Here is a 22,215-nt window from a genome sequence, read left to right on the forward strand (position 1 = left end):
TTTAAGGTTTGTAAGTGAACAAACAATTTGAGAGGTAACTAATGGATTTCTCAACATGGTAATATTGGTGGTTTCATGCAAAAACCTCTCAGGGAACAACAAAGTAGTGAAAAATAGGCAGCTGTTGGTTGGATTTCCCTCTAAAGTTTAAGTTTCTTACCCCCCCCCAAAATTAACATTAATTTGTTTTCATATTTTCCTACAGAAAAGGAACACATTTATTCTTTCATATCTCTATTGTATCTTAGTGAAAAATGCCACGAAATCGTCTGTGGATAAGAGAGGAAACAAGAATGTTGGGGGTAAGAACTAAATACCAATTGAGTGAATAAATGATTATAGTGCTGCGATTTCTAAATATGAAAGGGAAGAGACTGTAACCACCTCTATTATGAACTCCTCAAATGGAGGAATGTTAACAGAAGTGTCCTGAAATTGTTATGTAGCATCTGCATTTTCCACATTCAGCCTCAACACATAAGCTATTTATCAGGCTCACATTAAATAAAGCAGAAATTATGAATTTATCAGCTACATGTAAATGACCCAACAATGTCTAAACCCACTTATTCTCTCAGAAAACCCTGACTCTGGAAATGGGTAAAGAAATCTCTTTTTGGCATCTATAAATTATTTCAAGCTAAGCTGATGACGCAGTTCTAAATGAGATGACCAGATTGTGGAAACTACATTCAGGAGAAGCTGCAGGCCACAGAGCTTTATGGACAGTGATCAAAATAACACTGTGCTTTCAAGATTACCCCCAAAACACATGACTCTTTTCCCAGTCAACTTCATCAAATATGGCAAGTATTCACCCATATTGCTGTATGATTTTGCATTATCCACTCATTGTTGGATGATGGAACCAGATTAGGATTAAACCAGCAGGATTAAAGTTTGGTTCAGGAAAATTCCCAACATCACAAGTCTATTATTACTTCCACTTATTTAAGATCTGCCTGATCCTTTGCCAGAATTATACTAAGAGCCTTACATAAAACAAGCAATGAACCCAATATTTTCTCTCTTCATTTTCAAGGTTGTGATATTAAAGATGTGGATTCCTAACCCCCTTATCCATTTATCTGGTCTTGATGTTGGGAAAAAATTAGTTGAAATGTATTTGAGAATAAATAAATTTGTTATTGTCCATATTACTGTCTTTCTAATAAGATCTACCATTATCTAAGAAGACACAGAGCTCTGGTTTTATTTCATGCATTAAGACATTCCAATGGCCATTTCTCCCTATTCTTACCACTAACTATATCTAAAACTTTGGATAAATACAAGAAGATCCTGAAAAGTATGGATAAGGAAGAATAAGATTTAGGGACCTTTGAACCCAAAGAATGATATGTTAGTGAATTTCCTGAGTTTTCTTTTTATTGCATATATCTCAAACTGGGTTCCCAGTTGAGATATACCTACTAATGTTTTGAAGCCTGCAATTTCAAAACATAAAATACCTAGGAATAAATTTAACCAAGAAGGTGAAAGGAAAACTATAAGTAAAACTACAGAAGACTGATAAAAGAAATTGAAGAGGGCACAAACAAACAGAAAGACATCCCATGCTCATGGATTGGAAAAATGATGATACTAACCAGAGAAATCTACAATTTCAATGTATTCCAAATCCAAATACCAATGTCATTTTTCATAGAACTAGAAAAAAGAATCCTAAAATTTGTATGGAATCAAAAAAAGTTTTCAAATAACCAAAGCAATCCAAAATACTTAGAAGAGAGGGACTTCAGACATTTTCAACACATTGAAATGTCCTAACTACCCTGACTTGATCATTACACATTCAACAAATGTAGCAAAATATTACACGTACCCCACAAATATGTACAAATATTATATCACTAAAAAATAAATTATAAAAATAAAAATTTGATTGACATAACTAAACAAGAAAAACAAATATATAAATGAACTCAATACCGCCACCAACCAGTAAGATGTAATTAATATTTATAGAATATCTAACATCAGAATATATACTCTCTTTTTTTTTTTTTTTTTTTTTTTTTTTTTTTTTTTTTTTTTACTTCTAGGTTCAGGGGTATATGTGTGGGTTTGTTATATAGTAAATTGTTATTATGGAGGTTTATTACACAGATTATTTAATCGCCCAGGTCATTAGCATAGTACCTCATGGGTAGTTTTTCAATCCTCACCCTGCTCCAAACTTCTACCCTCAAGCAGGTCCTGATGTCTGTTGTTACCTTCTTTGTGTTCATGTGTGCTGGACATTTAGCTCCCACTTATAAGTCAGAACATGCAGTATTTAGTTTTCTGTTCATGTGTTAGTTTGCTTAGGATAATGGCCTCCAGCTCTATTCATGTTGCAGCGAAGGACATGATTTCATTCTTTTTTATGGCTGCATAGTATTCCATAGTGTATATGTACCACATTTTCTTTATCTAGTCTACCGTTGATGAGCATTTAGGTTGATTCCATGTCTTTGCTCTTAGGAATACCATTCTTTTTAAGTGTCCATGAAACATTAACCAAATAAACTATATTTTGGGCCATAAAACAAACTTTGAAATATTTAAAAGAATTGAAATCATATGGAATGTGTTCTCTCACCAAAATAGAATCACACTAGAAACCAATTAAGAGAAAGATAACAAAAAAGCTCCAAACTTGAAAACTAAGACACTTCTAAATAATTAATGCTTTAAAGAGGACATTTCAATGAAAAATTTTTTAAATTCAGTGAATTATAGTGAAAATACATGATATCAAAATGTATAACACTAAATGATTACAGAAAACAAGAAAATTACCAAATAAATACTCTAAACTCTCACTTAAAAAAACTAGAAAAAGAGCAAAATAAATCCAAATAAATCAGAAGAAAATAATAAAGATAAGAAAATAAATCAATAAAATTAAAATTTAAAAAGTAGAGAAAATCAGTACAACAAATAGTTGATTCTTTTAAAAGATCATCAAAATCAACAAACATCTAGCAAGATTGATCAAGAAAAAGAAAGCAAAGACAAAAATTATCAAACTCAGAAATAAAAGAGTATATTACTACAGATAATTTATATCTCAAAATAACATTAAGAGACTACTATCAGTAACTCTATAGACACAAATTTGACAACTTTGATAAAATGAACAAATTTTCCCAAAAAGCACAAACTACAACTCAATATGAAATAGATGATTTTAATGGCCCTATAATTGTTAGAAAAATTAAATTTGTAATTTTAAAACTCCTGAAAAAGAAATCTCCAGGCCTGATTTCGCTGAAGAATCTACCAGATGTTCTTAGAATATTCAACACCAGTTTTTCATAATATTTTTCAAAAAACAAGAGGAATGAAACATTTCCCAACTTATTTGAAGAGGCCAATATTATTCTGATACCAAAATCAAATACAACAAAGATAGTACAAAAGAAGAAAACTATAGATCCATATCCTTCAGAATATAGACACAAAAATCATTTATGAAGTATTAGCAAATATAATTCAGCAATATTTAAAAATTTCCACCATGACTAAGTGAGACTTATTCCAGATATACAAAGCTGGTTTAGTATTCGAGAAGCAATCAGTGTGACCTATCATATTAATAGGCTAAAGAAGAAAAATCACATGATCATGCCAGTTGATGCAAAATAAACCACATTTGACAAAATTTAACTAACACCCATTCATGATATTTTAGAAAGCTCTTAGAATAATAGAAATGTAGAACTTCCACAACCTGATAAAGAGCACCTACAAAAAAACTTACAGCTAACATTATATTTCCTCTTTAAAACTTGAATTATTTTTCCCTAAGATTGGTAACAGTGCAAAGATATCATCTCTCACCATGCTTACTAGCACAGTACTTGAAGTCTTAGCACAGATCAATAAGATAAAAAAAGAAAGCTTTACAAGCTGTATGCTTTTTACAGCATACAGATTGTAAAGGAAAAAATAAAAATATCCCTGTTTGCAGATGACATGATGATCTATGTAGAAAATCCCATGCAATTAAAAAAAAAAAAAAAAAGGACTCCTGGAACTAGTAAGTGAGTTCAGCAAGGTCACAGGATACAAGATTAATGATCAACATACAAAATTAATTATATTTTTATATAATAGCAATGAACATATGGACAACAAAATTTAAAACACAATACTATTTAAAATCACTCAAACAATTAAATACTTAGGTATAAATTTAGCAAAACATATACAGGACTTATATTTTGAAAATTATCTAATACTAATAAAAGAATTCAGGAGGCTGAGGCGGGTGGATCACCTGAGGTCAGGAGTTTAAGACAAGCCTGACCAACATGGTAAAACCCCATCTCTACTAAAAATACAAAAATTAGCCTGGTGTGGTGGCATGTGCCTGTAATCCCAGCTACTCAGGAGGCTGAGGCAGGAGGATTGCTTGAATCTGGGAGACAAAGGTTGCAGTGAGCTGAGATCATGCCACTGAATTCCAGCCTGGTTGACAAAAGCAAAACTTCACCTCCAAAATAAATAAATAAAATAAAACAAAATAATTCCAAGTAGGTTACATAAATGAAAAGCCATTTATTGTTGTGGCTGAAAATCTCAACATAGTAAAAATATTAATTGTCCCAAAATTGACATATAGATTTAGCACAATTCCTATCAAAATCCTGGAAACATTTTTTGGAGATTTAAATAAGATTATCTAAAATTTCTATGGAAAGGTTGAGAAGCTAGAATAGCTAAAAATTTTTTAAAGAAGAATAAAGTGAAAGGAATCATACCACCTGCTTTTAGGACATATAACTACAGATATTAAGATTGTGTGGTATTGGTGTAGCAACAGATACATGGATAAATGGAACAGAACACACAATCCATAGGTAGACTCATACAAGTATGGTTGACTTATTTTTTTATAAAACTAATTCAACAGAGGAAGTATAGTCATCTCTAAAAATGGTGTTGGACTAACTGGATAACCAGTGGCAAAAAATAAATACAATAAAAGAACCTCAAACTAAAGTCTCCTACCCTATACAAAAATTAACTCAAAATGAATAATATATTTAAATATAAAACTATAACACTTTTAGAAGAAAGCATATGAGAAAATATTTAGTACCCAGGACTCTAGAGCTCTTTAACATGACCTTAAAAACATGATCCATCCATAAAAGACACAAATCAATACATTTTACTTCACCAAAATTAAGTTTTGTTTTGTGAAATACCCTTGTTAGGAAGATGAAATGACAAGCTACAGAGTAGGAGAAAATACTTGCCAACCACATCTCTGACAAAGGATTTGTATCTAAGAATATCCTTCTTAAAATCCTTAAAACTCAACAGCAGAAAAAACACAAATGATCCAACTTTAAAACCAGCAAAAGACATGAAAAGACATTTCACTGAAGAAAATATACAGATGGCATAAGCCTATAGAAAGATGCTCAACATCATTAGGCACCAGAGAAATGCAAATTAAGACCACAATAAGATATCACTACAAACCTATTAGAACAACTAAAATAAGAAATTGTGACAATACCACATGCTGGAGATGATGCAGAGAAACTGGATCTCTCTTACATTGCCAATGAGAATATAAAAATGATACAATCACTCTCGAAAATAGTTTGACATCTTATTTAAATACTAAACATACACTTACCATTAAATTTAGCAAGTGAGCTCTTGTACAACTGAAAACTGATGTCTGCAGAATTTACACATGACTATTCATAGCATCTTTATTTGTAATAGCTCCCAAACTGGAAACTATCAAAATACCCCCTCAAGAGGTGAATAAACTCTAGTTGTTCATACCGTAGACTACTACTCAGAAATTAAAAAGGAGTGCCCAGCACTTTGGGAGGCCGAGGCGGGCGGATCACGAGGTCAGGAGATCGAGACCATGGTGAAACCCCGTCTCTACTAAAAATACAAAAAAGTAGCCAGGCGTGGTGGCGGGCACCTGTAGTCCCAGCTCCTCGGAGAGGCTGAGGCAGGAGAATGGCGTGAACCCGGGAGGCGGAGCTTGCAGTGAGCCGAGATTGTGCCACTGCACTCCAGCCTGGGCCACAGAGCGAGACTCCGTCTCAAAAAAAAAAAAAGAAATTAAAAAGGAGTGAACTACATTGTTACACATAACAACTTGATGGAGTTCAAAGGTATTTTGCTGGACAACAACAAAAAAGCCAATCACAAAAGGAACATACTGAATTATTCCATTTATTTGACATTATCAAAATGATAATAGTGAGGATATGAAAAACAAAAAGTGACTACCAGAAGTTTAGCATTGTTGGGGCAATAAAGATATAGCATGAGGGATATCTTCATGGTGATAGAATAGTTCTGTATCCTGATTATGGTTGTGATTATGCAAATATGCTTATGTGCTAAAATGACACATAGCTATACACACACACTGTATCAAGGTTAATTTCCTAATTTTGATATTGTCATATAGTTATGTAAGATGGAACCCTTCTGAAAATCTGGATTTAGGACACAAGGACCTGTCCATACTAGTTTTGAAAATTCCTATGAATTTATAATTACTTAAAAATAAAGTTTTTTTAATATTCTACATCCTTCACTAAACTCAGACTTCAGAGAAAGTCATCGTGTTCCACGCCAAGCAAGGAGATGAAATGTGCACAGCTTGTCAGTCAGTGGGAAAAGTCCTATCCATTCCAGTTTCCCCTTGCTTCCTGCCACAGCCTGCCTGAAGTACCTCTAAATGCAGTTTTGTGTTGCCTAGGGGTTAATCTGTAAGTGAAAATAGTATTTTCATTAATTAGCCACTTCTTGGCTCTCCCCAGAATCACACACCAGAACAGAAGCTCATTGCAAACTTCAAGTAGAGGTGTCCAGTGTTTTAAGAAAATCTGTGAGAAAAATATGTCAGGAATCCCCAGACATTGTGAAAATATGGTTGCAGTATGGCAAAAGATGCTAAGTTATGAACTCCAATCCTGCTCTTCCAGCTTTTTCAAACTTAACCCCTGGGCTTACCTGGGGGTGTAGGTAGGGAAAGTCGGAATGTTGGTTCATTCAGCTGTGGCAGAACAAAAGCACCCCTGAGAAATATCTACCTGAAAACCAACTGAAAGGCCCTACAGTGATACGTTAGCAGGCTCTTCATACAACTTAGAATTGTCCTCCTCCTGTGGCTCAGAAACTGTCATAGCTGGCCTATAACTTCAGTGGGTACAAATTATCTGAGACCTCCACATCACGAAATAGCCCCTTGGAAGACTGACAGAAAACCAAGGATCCCAAAGGCTCACTATCCTTTTAAAAGGACCCTCTTATAAAGGACCCAGGACTATTAGTTATAGATGTTATGGAGGTGGGAAGAACAAAAGGAACCAAAGTCCAAAAATCAGCTTTGGTAAGATAAGAGAAGGTCAGAAATACCAAGTCTAGTTGCCTATAGAACATAAAAGCTGCATATGCAGGATAAGATTGTTGACCTAGGTCAAGAATTCTTGACCACACTGGGACTGATGACTCTCGAAGGAGGTCAATTCTTCTGGACTCCAGGACTAATGCTATATAATCTCCTGAACCAATCAGATAAACAGACTCCTAGTATAATTTTATTGGATATGTACATAGTCATCATATCTACAAACTGCTCTGAAATAATAAACTCTCCTTATCTGAGTTGAATATTGAGAAATTTAAAATTCTGTTAGGTCATCACCTTCTGTCTTCATCTTGGCTTTTTCTTGATGTATATTCCTTTCAAAGGTTGAACTAAAATAATAATTAGTGTTATTTTCTTCCAGGCCATACAAATAATGACTGGCATACTTCTTCACTGCCTGGGACTGCTCTGGATATATTTGTTATTCACACAAACTATTGCATTTGAAGCCATATATATTCCTCTTGCATTACTAACGGCATACCCATTTTGGTCATCCTTGCTTGTGAGTAAATAATCAAATTTCTGATTGTTATTCATTAACTTATTTGTTATATTTAATGACTGTTTATCAGTCAAGCAGTGTGCCAGAGACTGAACACTAAAAATGCACAATCTCTATTCTCAAGGAACTCATTTTTACCTGGTTGAAAATAATATACCAATATGAAAAAACTTAGATTCTTATCAGTGATATTCTTTAATAATAAGAGTCTATTTTGTTAAAAGGCTACTTTTTACATTCTTCTAGGATATGGAGAAAAATGATAAGATGCCCAAGAGGCATTTTGGGAAAACAGAAAATGGTTGGCGACTATTCAACTGCCCATATGGTATTTATTTTGCCAGTGGGGCAAATAAAAAATGAGAGAGCATAACTGCTTAGGAAATAGTGGGATATATACAATTTGTGTAGGGAAAGAGACATAAAATCTTTGTGTTGTATTTGAGAAGTATTTGGTAAAATTGAACAGAGATTTTGAAATTGAATTTTATTGTGACTGATAGTATGATGAGTGATGTGCCATTGTCTTTAAAGGGGATATCATGAAGAAGGATATTATGGTGGTTGATGTGCCATGTTTCCCACAAAATCCTGAGTGAAGCTTATTATAATATCACATTTGGAGTTTGATCACTCAACCAGTACTTATTGAGTACTATGATGTGTCAGGCACTGTTTTAGGTGCCTGAGATACATTAGCAAACAAAACAAAGATCCCACTTCTTATGGAGCTTTTATTCTAGCATGGTGTAGTATATTAGAAGATGATAAGGCTATAGAAGCAAAAAGAAAAAGAGTAGGCTAAGGGGGCCTGGAATTTTGGGGAAAGTGGCAAAGGGATATAGGTTATCATCTAAAATTGGATGGTTGAGGTAGGGCTCATTGAAAAAGTGACTCTATTACTGATCTATTGTTATATAATAAACCACAAAAAACCCAGTGGGATACAATTACAAGCATTTATTTTTTACACATGCAGACTTGGCAGAGATTCAGCTGCTCTTGGCCTGGTTTCAAGCTACAGGACAGGTCCGGATCCGCTCCATATGTATCTTATTGCCTTTAGACTAGTGGCTACTAGAGGCATATTCTTCTCACAATGAAAAACAAGAACACAAGAGGACAATCCTAATCACACAAGACCATTTCAAGCTTTGGCTTGGGTCATGTTTGTTAAAATCCCAGCTAAAACAAATAAAATGATCAAGTCCTAAATTAAAGAGCAGGGAAGCATAATCCAAGCACCATGAGATCATGGCAAGAGTATGAAAATATATTATTATTACCTAAAAGTAAAAAATTGTGGCCAACAGTTCAAACTACCATAGTGACATTTGAGCAAAGACTTGAAAAAGTGATGGTTTTGACCACAAGGATATGCTGGGAAATAACATCTCAGGAGAACAGTCAGAATGAAGTCTTCAATGAAGGGTTCCTAGAAAAATGTAGTCAGTATTTCTGGAACAGAGTGAGCAAGCACAATAGTAGTAGAAAACAAGTTAGAAAAAAATAATGGGGTGCCTGTTAATATAGGGCTATGCAAGCCATTGTAAAGATTTTAGCTTTTACTGTAAGGGAAATTGGAGTTATTATAGTGTTTCATAAACAGAGTTAAATAATCTGGCTTAGGTTTCAAAAGAATCACTTTGGTTTCTGTGTTGAAAAGAGAATGAAGGGGTCCAAAGAGACTTTTTAGAAAGCTACTTCAAAAGTCCAGGTGAGACTCAAACAAAGTTGTTAGTAGTGAAGGTGGTGAAAGTAATGATGTAGACATATGTTGAGGTAGAGCCAATTTAATATCTTGATGGATTGGGTATGGAGTGTGAAAGAAGTTAAAGATAATGCCAGGGTTTTTGTTCAAGCTAATAGAAGGAATGACTTGACATCAACTGATACAGGGAAGACTGTGTACAGAACTGGTTTTCAGAGGAAGACGATGAGTTTGCTTTGAAAATGTTGAGTTTGAAATGTTTATTTAATATTCAACTGGAGATGTCAAGTAGCCTGTTGGACATGGAATATAGAGTTCAGAAGACAGAATTAGAATAAAAGATACAGACTTGCAGAAAGGACAAGAATTCACCAACCAAGTATCTGCTGCCTTCAAGAGACTCACCTAACACATAAGGAATCACATAAACTTAAGACAAAGGGGTAGAAAAAGATGTTCCATGCAGATGGACTCCAAAAGCTAGCAGGAGTAACTACTCCTCTATGAGACAAAACAAACTTTAAAGGAACAGCAGTTAAAAAAGACAGAGAGACCTTATATAATAATAAAAGGCCTTGTCCAACAAGAAAATATCACAGTCCTAAATATATACGCACCTAATGCTGGAGCTCCCAAATTTATAAAACAATTACTACTAGACCTAAGAAATGAGATAGCAACACAATAATAGGGGGGACTTCAATACTCCACTGGCAGCACTAGAAAGGTCATCAAGACAGAAAATCGACAAAGAAACTATGGATTTAAACTATAACCTGGAACAAATTGACTTAACAGATATTTACAAAATCACTGTACCCAACAACTGCAAAATATACATTCTATTCACCAGCATATGGAACTTTCTTCAAGATAGACCAAATGATAGGCCACAAAACAAGTCTCAGTAAATTTAGAAAAACTGAAATAATATCAAGTACTCACTCAGACCACAGTGGAATAAAATTAGAAATCAACTCCAAAAGGGACCTTCAAAACCAGCAAATACATGGAAATTAAATAACCTGCTCCTGAATGATCATTGGGTCAACAATGAAATCACAGTGGAAATTACAAAATTCTTTGAACTGAATAATAGTGACACAACCTATCAAAACCTCTGGGATACAGCAAAGGCAGTACTAAGAAAAAAGTTCATACCCTTGCATGCCTACATCAAAAAGTCTGAAAGAGCACAAATAGACAATCTAAGGTCACACCTCAAGGAACTAGAGAAACAAGAACAAACCAAACACAAACCCAGCAGAAGTAAAGAAATAACCAAGATTAGAGCAGAACAAAATGAAATTGGGGGAAAAAAGCAATACAAAAGATAAATGAAACAAAGAGCTGGCTCTTTGAAAAGGTAAATAAAATTGATAGACCATTAGCAAGAGTAACCAAGAAAAGAGAGATGATCCAAATAAGCTCAATTAGAAATGAAATGGGAGATATTACAACTGAAACCACAGAAATACAAAAGATAACTCAAGGCTACTGTGAACATCTTGTGCACATAAATTAGAAAACCTAGAGGAGATGGAAAAATTTCTGGAAGTTTACTACTCTCTTACATTAAACCAGGAAGATATAGAAGCTCTGAACATACCAAAAACAAGCAGCAAGACTAAAATGGTAATAAAAAATTGCTAACAAAAATAAAAGCCCAGGACCAGATGGATTCATAGCAGAATTCTATCAGACCTTCAAAGAAGAATTGGTACCAATCCTACTGACACAACTCCAAAAGACAGAGGAAGAGGGAATCCTCCCTAAATCATTCTATGAGGCCAGTATCACCCCAATACCAAAACCAGGAAAAGGACATAACAAAAAAAGAAAACTACAGACCAATATCCCTGATGAACATAAATGCAAAAATCCTTAACAAAATACTAGCTAACCAAATCCAATAGCATATCAAAAAAGTAATCCACCATGATCAAGTGGGTTTCACACCAGGGATGCAGGGGTGTTTTAACATACTCAAGTCAATAAATGTGATACACCACATAAACAGAATTAAAAACAAAAATCGCATGATCGTCTCAATAGATGCAGAAAAAGCATTTGACAAAATCCAGCATCACTTTATGATTAAAACCCTCAGCAAAATCAGCATACAAGGGACATACCTCAATGTAATAAAAGCCATCGATAACAAATCTACAGCCAAATGGGGAAAAGTTGAAAGCATTCCCTCTGAGAACTGGAACAAGACAAGGATGCTCACTCTCACCGCTTCTATTCAACATAGTGCTGGAAGTCCTAGCCAGAGCGATCAGACAAGACAAAGAAATAAAAGGCATCCAAATCAATAAAGAGGAAGTCAAACTCTTGCTGTTTCCTAATGATACAGTTGTATATCTAGAAAACCCTAATGACTCATCCAAAAAACTCTTAAAACTGGTAAATGAATTCAGCAAAGTTTCAGGATATAAAATTAATGTACACAAATCAGTAGCTCTGCTATACACCAACAGCGACCAAGCTAAGAAACAAATGAAGAACTCAACCCCTTTTACAATAGCTGCAAACAAATAAAATATTTAGGAGTACACCTCACCAAGGAGTTGAAAGACCTCTACAAGGAAAACTACAAAACACCACTAAAAGAAATCATAGATGACAGAAATAAATAGAAACACATCCCATGCTCATTTGCTAGGTAGAATCAGTATTGCGAAAATGGCCATACTGCCAAAAGCAATCTACAAATTCAGCACAATTCCCATCAAAATACTACCATCATTCCTCACAGAACTGGAAAAAAACAATCCTACAGTTCATATGGAACCAAAAAAAAAAAAAAGCCCACATAGCTAAAGCAAGATTAAGCAAAAACAACAAATCTAGAGGCATCATATTACCCAACTTCAAACTATACTATAAAGCACCCAAACAGCATGGCACTGGTATAAAAATAGGCACATAGATCAGTGGAACAGAATAGAGAACCCAGAAATAAAGCCAAATACTTACAGTTGGTGTATCTTTGACAAAGTAAACAAAAACATAAAGTGGGGAAAGGACACCCTATTTAACAAATGGTGCTGGGATAATTGGCAAGCCACATATAGGAGAATGAAACTGGACCCTCATCTCTCACCTTATTCAAAAATCAACTCAACATGGATCAAGGACTTAAATCTAAAAAAAAAAATATATAGAAGATAACATCGGAAGAACCCTTCTAGACATTGGCTTGGGCAAAGACTTCATGACCAAGAACCCAAAAGCAAATGCAACAAAAACAAAGATAAATAGGTGGGACTTAATTAAATTAAAGAGCTTCTGCACAGCAAAAGGAACAGTCAGCAGAGTAAACAGCAGAGTAAACAGACAACCCACAGAGTGGGAGAAAATCTTCACAATCTACACATCTGACACAGGACTAATATCCAGAATCTATAAGGAACTCAAACAAATTAGCAAGAAAAAATCAAACAGTCCCATCAAAAAGTGGGCTAAGGACATGAATACACACTTCTCAAAAGAAGATATACCAATGGCCAATAAACATATGAAAAAATGCTCAACATCACTAATGATCAGGGAAATGCAAATCAAAACCACAATGTGATACCACCTTACTCCTGCAAGAATGGCCATAATCAAAAAATAAAAAAAAATAGATGTTGGCATGGATGCGGTGAAAAGGGAACACTTCTATGCTGGTGGGGGAATGTAAACTAATACAACCATTATGGAAAACAGTGTGTAGAGTTCTTAAAGAACTAAAAGTAGAACTACCATTTGATCCAAAAATCCCACTGCTGGGTATCTACTCAGAGGAACAAAAAGGTCATACAAAAAAGATAACTTGCACCCACATGTTTATAGCAGCACAATTTGCAATTGCAAAAATATGGAACCAGCCCAAATGTCCATCAATCTACAAGTAGATAAAGAAGCTGTGATATACATTTACAATGGAATACTACTCAGCCATAAAAAGCAACAAATTAATGGCATTCACAACAACCTGGATGGAATTGGAGACTACTATTTTAAGTGAAGTAACTCAGGAATGAAAAACCAAACATTGTATGTTCTCACCCATAAGTGGGAGCTAAGCTATGAGGCTGCAAAGGCATAAGAATGATACAGTGGACTTTGGGGGCTCAGGGGAAAGGGGAGAGGGTGAGGGATAAAAGACTACAAATTGGGTTCAGTGTATACTGCTCAGGTGATGGGTGCACCAAAATCTCACAAGTCACCATTAAAGAATTTACTCATGTAACCAAATACCACCTGTTCCCCAAAACCTATATAAATTTAAAAAAAAAATAAATGTAATGACAAGAAAAGAAGTTTTAAAAAGTAAGAAATCTTAAAAAAATAGAATAGTCATTGGCATCTAGTAAGGAGACTAGATGAGATCACCAAAGAAATAAATAAACATAGAAAAGAAGAGATAACTAAGGACTAGAGCAGCACTATCCAATACAATAGTCACATGTACCTACCGAACCTGGAAAATGCAACTCAACTGCCCTGAGTAGTGCTGTAAAGATAAAATACATATAAGATTTCAAAACTTAGTATACATTTTAAAATGTAAAATATATAATTATTTTATATTGATTCTATCTTGAAATAATTTTGGATATGTGAACTTATAGAAAATATATTATTAAAATAAGTTGTATATATTTCTTTTTAGTTTTCTTAATATGGCACTTGGAAACTTACAATTACATATGTTGCTTGCATTATATTTCTGTTGGACAGCCCTAGACAATATTCTGACTGAGGACAGTGCTATGATTAGGTTTGTTTTAATACTATCACTCTGTGAGTAATAAGAGATTAGATTTGAGAATGTTAGAGAAGTTAGAAGAGGCTACTGCATTGATTCAGACAAGAAAAATGGGGCCTTAATTCAATTTAGAGGTGCCAAAAATATAGGTTCTGTCTTAGTCCATTTTGTGTTGCTGTAATAGAACATCACAGGCTAAGTAATTTATAAAAGAAAACAAATGTACTTCTCACAGTTCTTGGGGCTGGGGACTCTAATATCAAGATGCTGGCATCTTGTGAGGGCCTTCATGCTGCATCAGCTCATGATGGAAAGTCTAAGGGCAGGCCAGGCGCGGTGGCTCACGCCTGTAATCCCAACACTTTGGGAGGCTGAGGCGGGTAGATCACGAGCTCAGGAGATCGAGACCATCCTGGCTACCACGGTGAAACCTTGTCTCTACTAAAAATACAAAAGATTAACCAGGCATTGTGGCGGGCACCTGTAGTCTCAGCTACTCGGGAGGCTGAGCCGAGATCACACCGCTGCACTCCAGCCTGGGCAACAGAGTGAGACTCCATCTCAGGAAAAAAAAAAAAAATCAATGAAACAGGTAGTTGGTATTTTGCAAAGTTAAACAAAATTGACAAACATTTAGCCAGACTAACCAGGAAAAAAAGAGAGAAGATTCAAATAAATAAAATCTGAAATTAAAAAAGAGACATTACAACTGATGTTGCAGAAATTCAAAAGATCATTAGTGGCTACTATGAGCAACTATATGCCAATAAATTGGAAAATCTAGAAGAAATGAACAAATTCCAAGATACATACAACCTACCAAGATTGAACCATAAAGAAACCCAAAACCTGAACAGACCAATAACAAGTAATCAGGTCAAAGCCATAGTAAAAAGTCTCTCAGTTAAGAAAAACCTGGGACCAATAGCTTAACTGATGAATTCTATCAAACATTTAAAGAACTAGTAGCAATTCTACTCAAACTGTTTCAAAAAAATAGAGGAGAAGGTAATAATTCCAAAGTCATTCTATAAGGCTAGTAAAACCCTAATACCAAAACCAGACAAGGACACATCAAAAAAAAAAAAAAAAAAGAAAAAACTACAGGCCAATCTGATGAATATTGATACAAAAATCCTCAACAAAATAATAGCAAACCAAATTCAGCAATACATCAGAAAGATCATTCATCATGTCCAAGTGGGATTTACCCTTGGGATGCAAGGATGAATCAACATACCCAAATAAATCAACAAAATGAAAAGTAAAAACCATAAGATCACTTCAACTGATGCTGAAAAGTCATTTGATAAAACCCAACATCTCTTCATGATAAAAACTTGCAAAGAACTGAGGATAGAAGGGACATACCTCAATATAATAAAAGTCACTTATGACAGACCCACAGCTAGTATCATACTGAATGGGGAAAAATGGAAAGCCTTTCCTCTAAGATCTGGAACACAACAAGGATGCCTGCTGCCACCACTGTTATTTAACATAGTACTGGAAGTCCCAGTTAGAGCAATCAGACAGGAGAAAGCTATGAAGCCCATCCAAATTGAAAAGGAAAAAGTCAAATTATTCTTGTTTGCACATCATATTGTCTTATATTTGGAAAAACCTAAAGACTCCACTAGAAAACTATTAAAACTGATAAACTCAGTAAAGTTGCAGGATGCAACATCAACATACAAAAATCAGTAGCATTTCTATATGCCAACAGTGAACAATCTGAAAAAGAAATTTAAAAATTAATCTAATTTACAACAGCCACACATAAAATTAAATACCTAGAAATTAACTAGGGAACCAGGAAACAAATCCACACACCTATAGTGAACACATATTCAACAAAGGTGCCAAGAACATATACTGGGGAAAAGATAGTCTCTTCAATAAATGGTGATGGGAAAACTGGATATCCATACGCAGAAGAATGAATATCTCTCACCATACACAAAAATCAAATCAAAATGGATTAAAGACAAATAAAATCTAAGACCTCAAACTATGAAATGACTACAAGAAAACATGAGGAAAATCTCCAGGACATTGGTTTGGGCAAAAATTTCTTGAGCAGTACCTCACAGCCCAGGCAATCAGAGCAAGGCAATGGGATCACATCAAGTTAAAAAGCTTCTGCACAGCAAGGGACACAATCAACAAAGTGAAGATACAACCCACAGAATGGGAGAAAACGTTTGCAAACTACCCATCTGACAAGGGATTCATGGCCAGAATATATAAGGAGCTCAAACAACTCCGTAAGGAAAAAATCTAATAGTCCGATTAAAAAAATGGGCAAAGGATTTCAGTAGACATTTCTCAAAAGAAGACATACAAATGACAAACAGGCATATGAAAAGGTGCTCAACATCACTGATCATCAGAGAAATGCAAATCAAAACAACAATGAAATATCATCTCACCCCAGTTAAAATGGTTTATATCCAAAAGATAGGCACTAACAAATGCTGGTGACAATGTGGAAGAAAGGGAACCTTTGTACACTGTTCATGGGAATGTAAATTAATACACCCACTATGCAGAATAGTTTGGAGGTTCCTAGGAAAACTAAAAATTCAGCTGCTATATGGTCCAGCAATCCCACTGCTACACATATACCCAAAGGAAGGGAAATCAGTGTATTGAAGAGATATCTGCACTCCTATATTTATTGCAGCACTGTTTACAATAGCTAAGATTTGGAAGCAACCTAAGTATACATAAACAGATGAATAAAGAAAATGTGGTACATATACACAGTGGAGTACTATTCAACCATACAAAAGAATGAGATCCACAACTGTAGCAGCTCTGCTCCCACCACAGGCCTGCAACACAGGAGAGCACAATTCCATTGCTCACTGCTGAGACACTTTCCACAATTCTAGCTGTGGAGACTCCTAGCCCACTCCAGGGCAAGAACTCCCATCTCTGGCCCAAGACTATAATCCTCACGTGGCCATGCTGCAGGCTCACCATAGAATGACTGACTTTGTATGCACCGAGATTAAAAATGATGACCTGCTATTGGTCCTGGGTTTGGGAAAATGTCTGCAGCTTTTCCTAGCGCCTTTCCCTCTCAGTGTCTCCAAGCTTCTCCCTAAGTTAGCTCCAGGGCTTGGGAGAAATAAAATGCTCCCCCTCAGCCTGGGTTGCTTGGATTTCCAGTGGAAAGATGAGTCACGGAGGCTTTTTGCTTCTGTCACACAGTGGGACTTCACTCACTTTTATCAGCCAGACATCATCACGGGGACCGTTTGCCCATGCTCTTTTCTCCAGGATCTGGGTGTCCTTAACAACACCAGTGAGTTTCTGTTTTCCTTTTTGAATTAAAGCTCACAGAGTTGATCTTTATGCACTATTTTTTTATTTCCAAGTTGCTAAAGTATGCTAAAAGCCCCTAATCTGCCATCTTGGAAAAAAAAATCGAAACATTATATATAACTATTACAACACTACAACAATAACACAATGTAACAGACTATCCTCATTTTACCAATGAAAAAAGCAAAACTAAGTTATAGGTTAAGTAATTTTCCTGAGTCACAGAGAAAGCAAAGAGCAAAGAACTCAACCTCAGATCCTTCTTACTTCAAAATTCTATTTAGTATTGACATGTGAGTTTCCAGATTTTTCTGGGAAAACAACATCCCTCTCCCATACTACTAACTGACCTGTTCATTTCTTAATGCTGTGGAAAGTTCTATGCATTCATAAATGTTGCATCTGTGAGGAAAATAATTTCTGATACACCATAATTGCCATCTTTCTAACAAGTGTCACGAAATGATGGAAGATCTCAGAAAAAGCTATTTATGGAAGACATTGTATAATTCTTCTATTTGAATATGTAAACTGAAGCATCTATTTTATGACTGATATTTTCTATTAATACAATATTTAAGCATTATATTAAAGGTATTTTCATATGAAGTCACCAAGATATAACATTTCCCAGTAGTAAATTCATTAATTGGGTGCATTTTCTTGTAATTCACATATTGGCTTAATAAATTATGATTGACAAAAACTAAGGAAAAATTGATACACCTTTTTCCATAAAGTCACTTCAGAATGCCCTTAGATTCTATTTCCAATACATATATTAAATTAGTAGCCAGGGATTTCATGGCTTTCTCCCATCTCCACAAATAAACCCTTGAATTATATCCTGAATGATTTTCTCAATGGTCCCATATTCTTTATGTTAAAACATTCCGGAATTCTCTTACCTTTTAAGTTTATACATAAACATAATGACTGGGTATTAATAAATGTGATCTTTGTTTCCAGTTTATCTTCTCAGGAGCCTTTACAGTATTTTTAGAAAAGAGACGTTCACCATTCTTGGTAAGTCAGAATGCTTATAGCAGCTCTAGAGTTTTACTTGCCAAAAGAAGGAAAGTCAGTGCGTAGGCAGCATTGTCTATGTGTCACTAGAAACCTATATATAATTGAAGAATAGATTTTTAAAATGTAAGAAATGTAAGTTTCCATTGCATTTTCAAACAAAAACAGAATACATGCCAGTTACTGAAGTCATTGTTATATTTCATTAGTTATAAAAATAACTCAGGATGTATGAAGTTAATCAAGAAACTAAATTTCTACATGATAAATCATTTAATGCAAATTAAAATTCAGTGAAGGTGTAAATACAGCTATCTTGAAATGACCCAGTTTCTGTTATTATCTTCTTTTTCGCTTGCTTCTTTCTTCACATGTCTAGGAAATTTAATTGTATGGGGGCTACTGTGTATGTGGTGTTTTAAAGAATCTGGATCATGTTGATTTCCTTTAGTGAATATTGCATTTTGTATTAATAGGAAGTGAGGTGAAAGAACAAGAAATTAGAATAATTATGTATGTAAATGCTAGGAGATTGACTTCTGGAATGGCAGACTGAGAACTCCATGAAATCGTTCTTTAATAAAAACAGAGAAACCACTGGCAAAACAACCAAAAGTAATGATTTCAGAGCACTGGAAATTAATCAAAGCCACAGCTAAAACAGAAAATTATCTAAGAGATACTAGTAAACCTCAGAAAAACAGAGAGATCTATAATGTTTTAATTTGAGGCTAATTTCTGTCCCCTCTCCCTTCAAGCTTCTTGGCAGAGTATGTATGAAAAGCCAGCAGTATAGCAACCAGCTGAGAGGACCGACATCATGTGATGCTCTATTAAAAGTGCCATCATCTGAGCACAGTCAATATTTTGTCTGAAATTGCACCTCGGTTCCCAGGATATTTTGGCTATTTTTTGGATAAAAATTTCAGCTCAGTGAAAACAAAGTCCTACCACTAGATGGCTTAAAACACCATCAATCTGCTAGCAATAGCACAGCTTAATAAGGCTATGAATTCAGGTAAATAAGGGCTTGGTCAGAAATTTAAAAGACGATCCTGAATAACTAGATAATCATAAGGAGCTTTGAAAAGCTCTGACATATTCTTGGAGATCTAAATATGGAAAGCTATGTGCATGCCCAGGAAGCAACAAAGAAAGAAGAAAGGCCCACCACTCATTTACCTCTGGCTGACTATGAGGCCCTAGGCAAGGAAGAAGTGAAAGCTGAAGCTGTCTTATAAACTAACTGAAGTTTTAAGCATATATTCTCATACACACTCTCCTTGGCAAAGGATTATTGACTGACATTAAATTACACTGAGCCAGGGATGGCTTCTAGGAAGCAGATAACCCATGGGCTTGACATTGAGGGAATAAAATATTTACAGAATTAATCCAGGAAACTTAACAAAGAAGAAGGAATAAGAAAAACAACAACAACAAAAGCAAAAATAGCAAACCCTGGGGGTGGGGAAGCAATTAAATACCAAATATGCTACAATGTATTATGTAAAATGTCAATTTTTCTAAAAAACATAAAACATGCAAGGAAACTGAAACATATTTTACATACACAGGAGAAAAACACAACCAACAGAAAAATATTCCTATGGGGGCCAAAATTTGGTACTTACTACTCAAAGACTTTAAATTAGATCTTTTAAGTATGGTCAGAGAAGCAAAAAAAATTGTTAAAAGAATTAAAAGAAAGCATGAAAGTGATATGTCACCAAATACAGAATATCAATAAATAGAAATTATAGATTTAAAAAAATTAATACGTTAATTGGATTTCCCATAGAAATCACTTTAAAACATGACTGAAAATATACACAACAAGAAATAAGGCCATCTCCAGTGATGCCAGGCACAAGTTCAGCTCAAACCATCCTAGACTCCAGACTAGTCCTTCGGACCCAGACTCTACACCTGCCCTAGCACCAGGCCAACCCTAACCTGCAGGCCAGTCCCTGTAGCCCAAGTCTCCAGAGGACCCAGGGTCTAGGCCTGCTCCAGCAGACCCAAGGTCCAGGCCCACCCCAGTGCACCCCATTGCCAAAATGAGCCACATGGAATGAGGCACCATGACCACCCTTGCAGACCCATTCCAATGCCCATGGACTCAGGACCCAGACTCATCCCTACAGACTTGGTTTAGACTTGCCCCAGTACCAGGCCAGCCCCATGGACTCAAAATGCAGACCCATATCAGTGGTCCCAGGTGCCAGGACCGTCACAACATCTGAGTGACCCCTAAAGAGTCAGGCTCAAGGTTCACACCAGTATCAGCTCAGCTCTTGTAGACTCAGGCTTCAGGCTGGCCCCCATGGATACAGGCTCCCAGCCCATCCCCATATGCCAATCAACAAGTCAACCATGGTAGATCAAGGCTACAGGCACAACTCCACAGAACCAGGATTCAGGCCTACCTACCTGCTAACCTGGTATCAGGCCATCTTGCCTGAGGACTCTAGCAATAAGCCAGCCATACCAGATGTCCTGCCCAGAATCTTTGAATGAGCTCACTGGTGAAAGTCTTTTCCAGACAAAGCCAGTATGAAAAAACTGGAATAAGGCTCCTACTTCAAATGGACAGATATCAATATAAGGCAAAAAAAGATGAGAAAACAAGAAGACATACCACCAAAAGAACACAATATGCTCCCAGTAGCTGACCCCGAAGAAATGGAAATATATAAACTTCATCATCAGTAATTCAAAATAATTGTTACTGAAACGCTCAAGGAACTTCAAGAAAATGCAGATAATTTTCTAAAATCGGGAAAACAATAAATGACCAAAATGAGAAATTTAACAGAGTGAATAAAATTATTTTTAAAAATTAAACAGAAATTCTGAAGCTGAAAAATAATGAATGAAATTAAAAATACAATAGAGAGCAGCAACAACAGAATTCATCAAGGAGAAGAAAGACTGACATTGAAGACAAGGCATTTGAAAAGATACAGTCATAGGAGAAAAAAATGAAAAGGACAAAAAGGTCTATAGGATTTGTGGGACAAGATCAAGAGAGCAAAATATAGGAGTTCAAGAAGGAGAAGACTAAGACAAATGGGTAGGAATATTATTAAAATAACATAAGAAAGCTTTCTAAATCTGGGAAAAGATAGAAATATCCAGGTACAGGAAGGTCCAAAGGTCTCCAATTAGATCAATCCAAGCAAGATTACACCAAGATATAATCAAACTGTCAAAAATCAAAGACAAAGAGAGGCTCCTGAAAGCAACTAGAAAAAAGAAGTAACTAATATATAAGAAAGTTTCAATAAGGCTAGTAGGAGATTTCTCAGCAGAAACCTAACAGGCCTGGACAGAATAGTATGATATATTCAAAGTGGTGAAAGAAAAATACTGTCAACAAATGACCCAGGAAAGCTGTTCTTCAAAAATTAAGAATGAAGACTTTCTCAGATAAACAAAAGCTGAGA

The 22,215-nt window shown here is 35.3% G+C and overlaps 1 protein-coding gene across 1 annotated transcript in view; it reads left to right on the plus strand.

The window, feature by feature from the left end:
• Positions 1-254: 254 nt before the first annotated feature.
• Positions 255-22,215, plus strand: part of LOC101176990 (high affinity immunoglobulin epsilon receptor subunit beta-like) — a 34,582-nt gene continuing 12,621 nt past the window's right edge. Inside the window, exons 1-3 of the mRNA XM_004087810.1 lie at positions 255-302; positions 7,791-7,934; positions 18,710-18,766. Coding sequence (XP_004087858.1) covers positions 255-302; positions 7,791-7,934; positions 18,710-18,766 — 249 coding nt within the window. The remainder of the gene's footprint in view (positions 303-7,790; positions 7,935-18,709; positions 18,767-22,215) is intronic.

The sequence above is a fragment of the Nomascus leucogenys genome, chromosome 4 (assembly GCF_006542625.1).
Source record: "Nomascus leucogenys isolate Asia chromosome 4, Asia_NLE_v1, whole genome shotgun sequence".
Lineage (NCBI taxonomy): Eukaryota > Metazoa > Chordata > Mammalia > Primates > Hylobatidae > Nomascus > Nomascus leucogenys.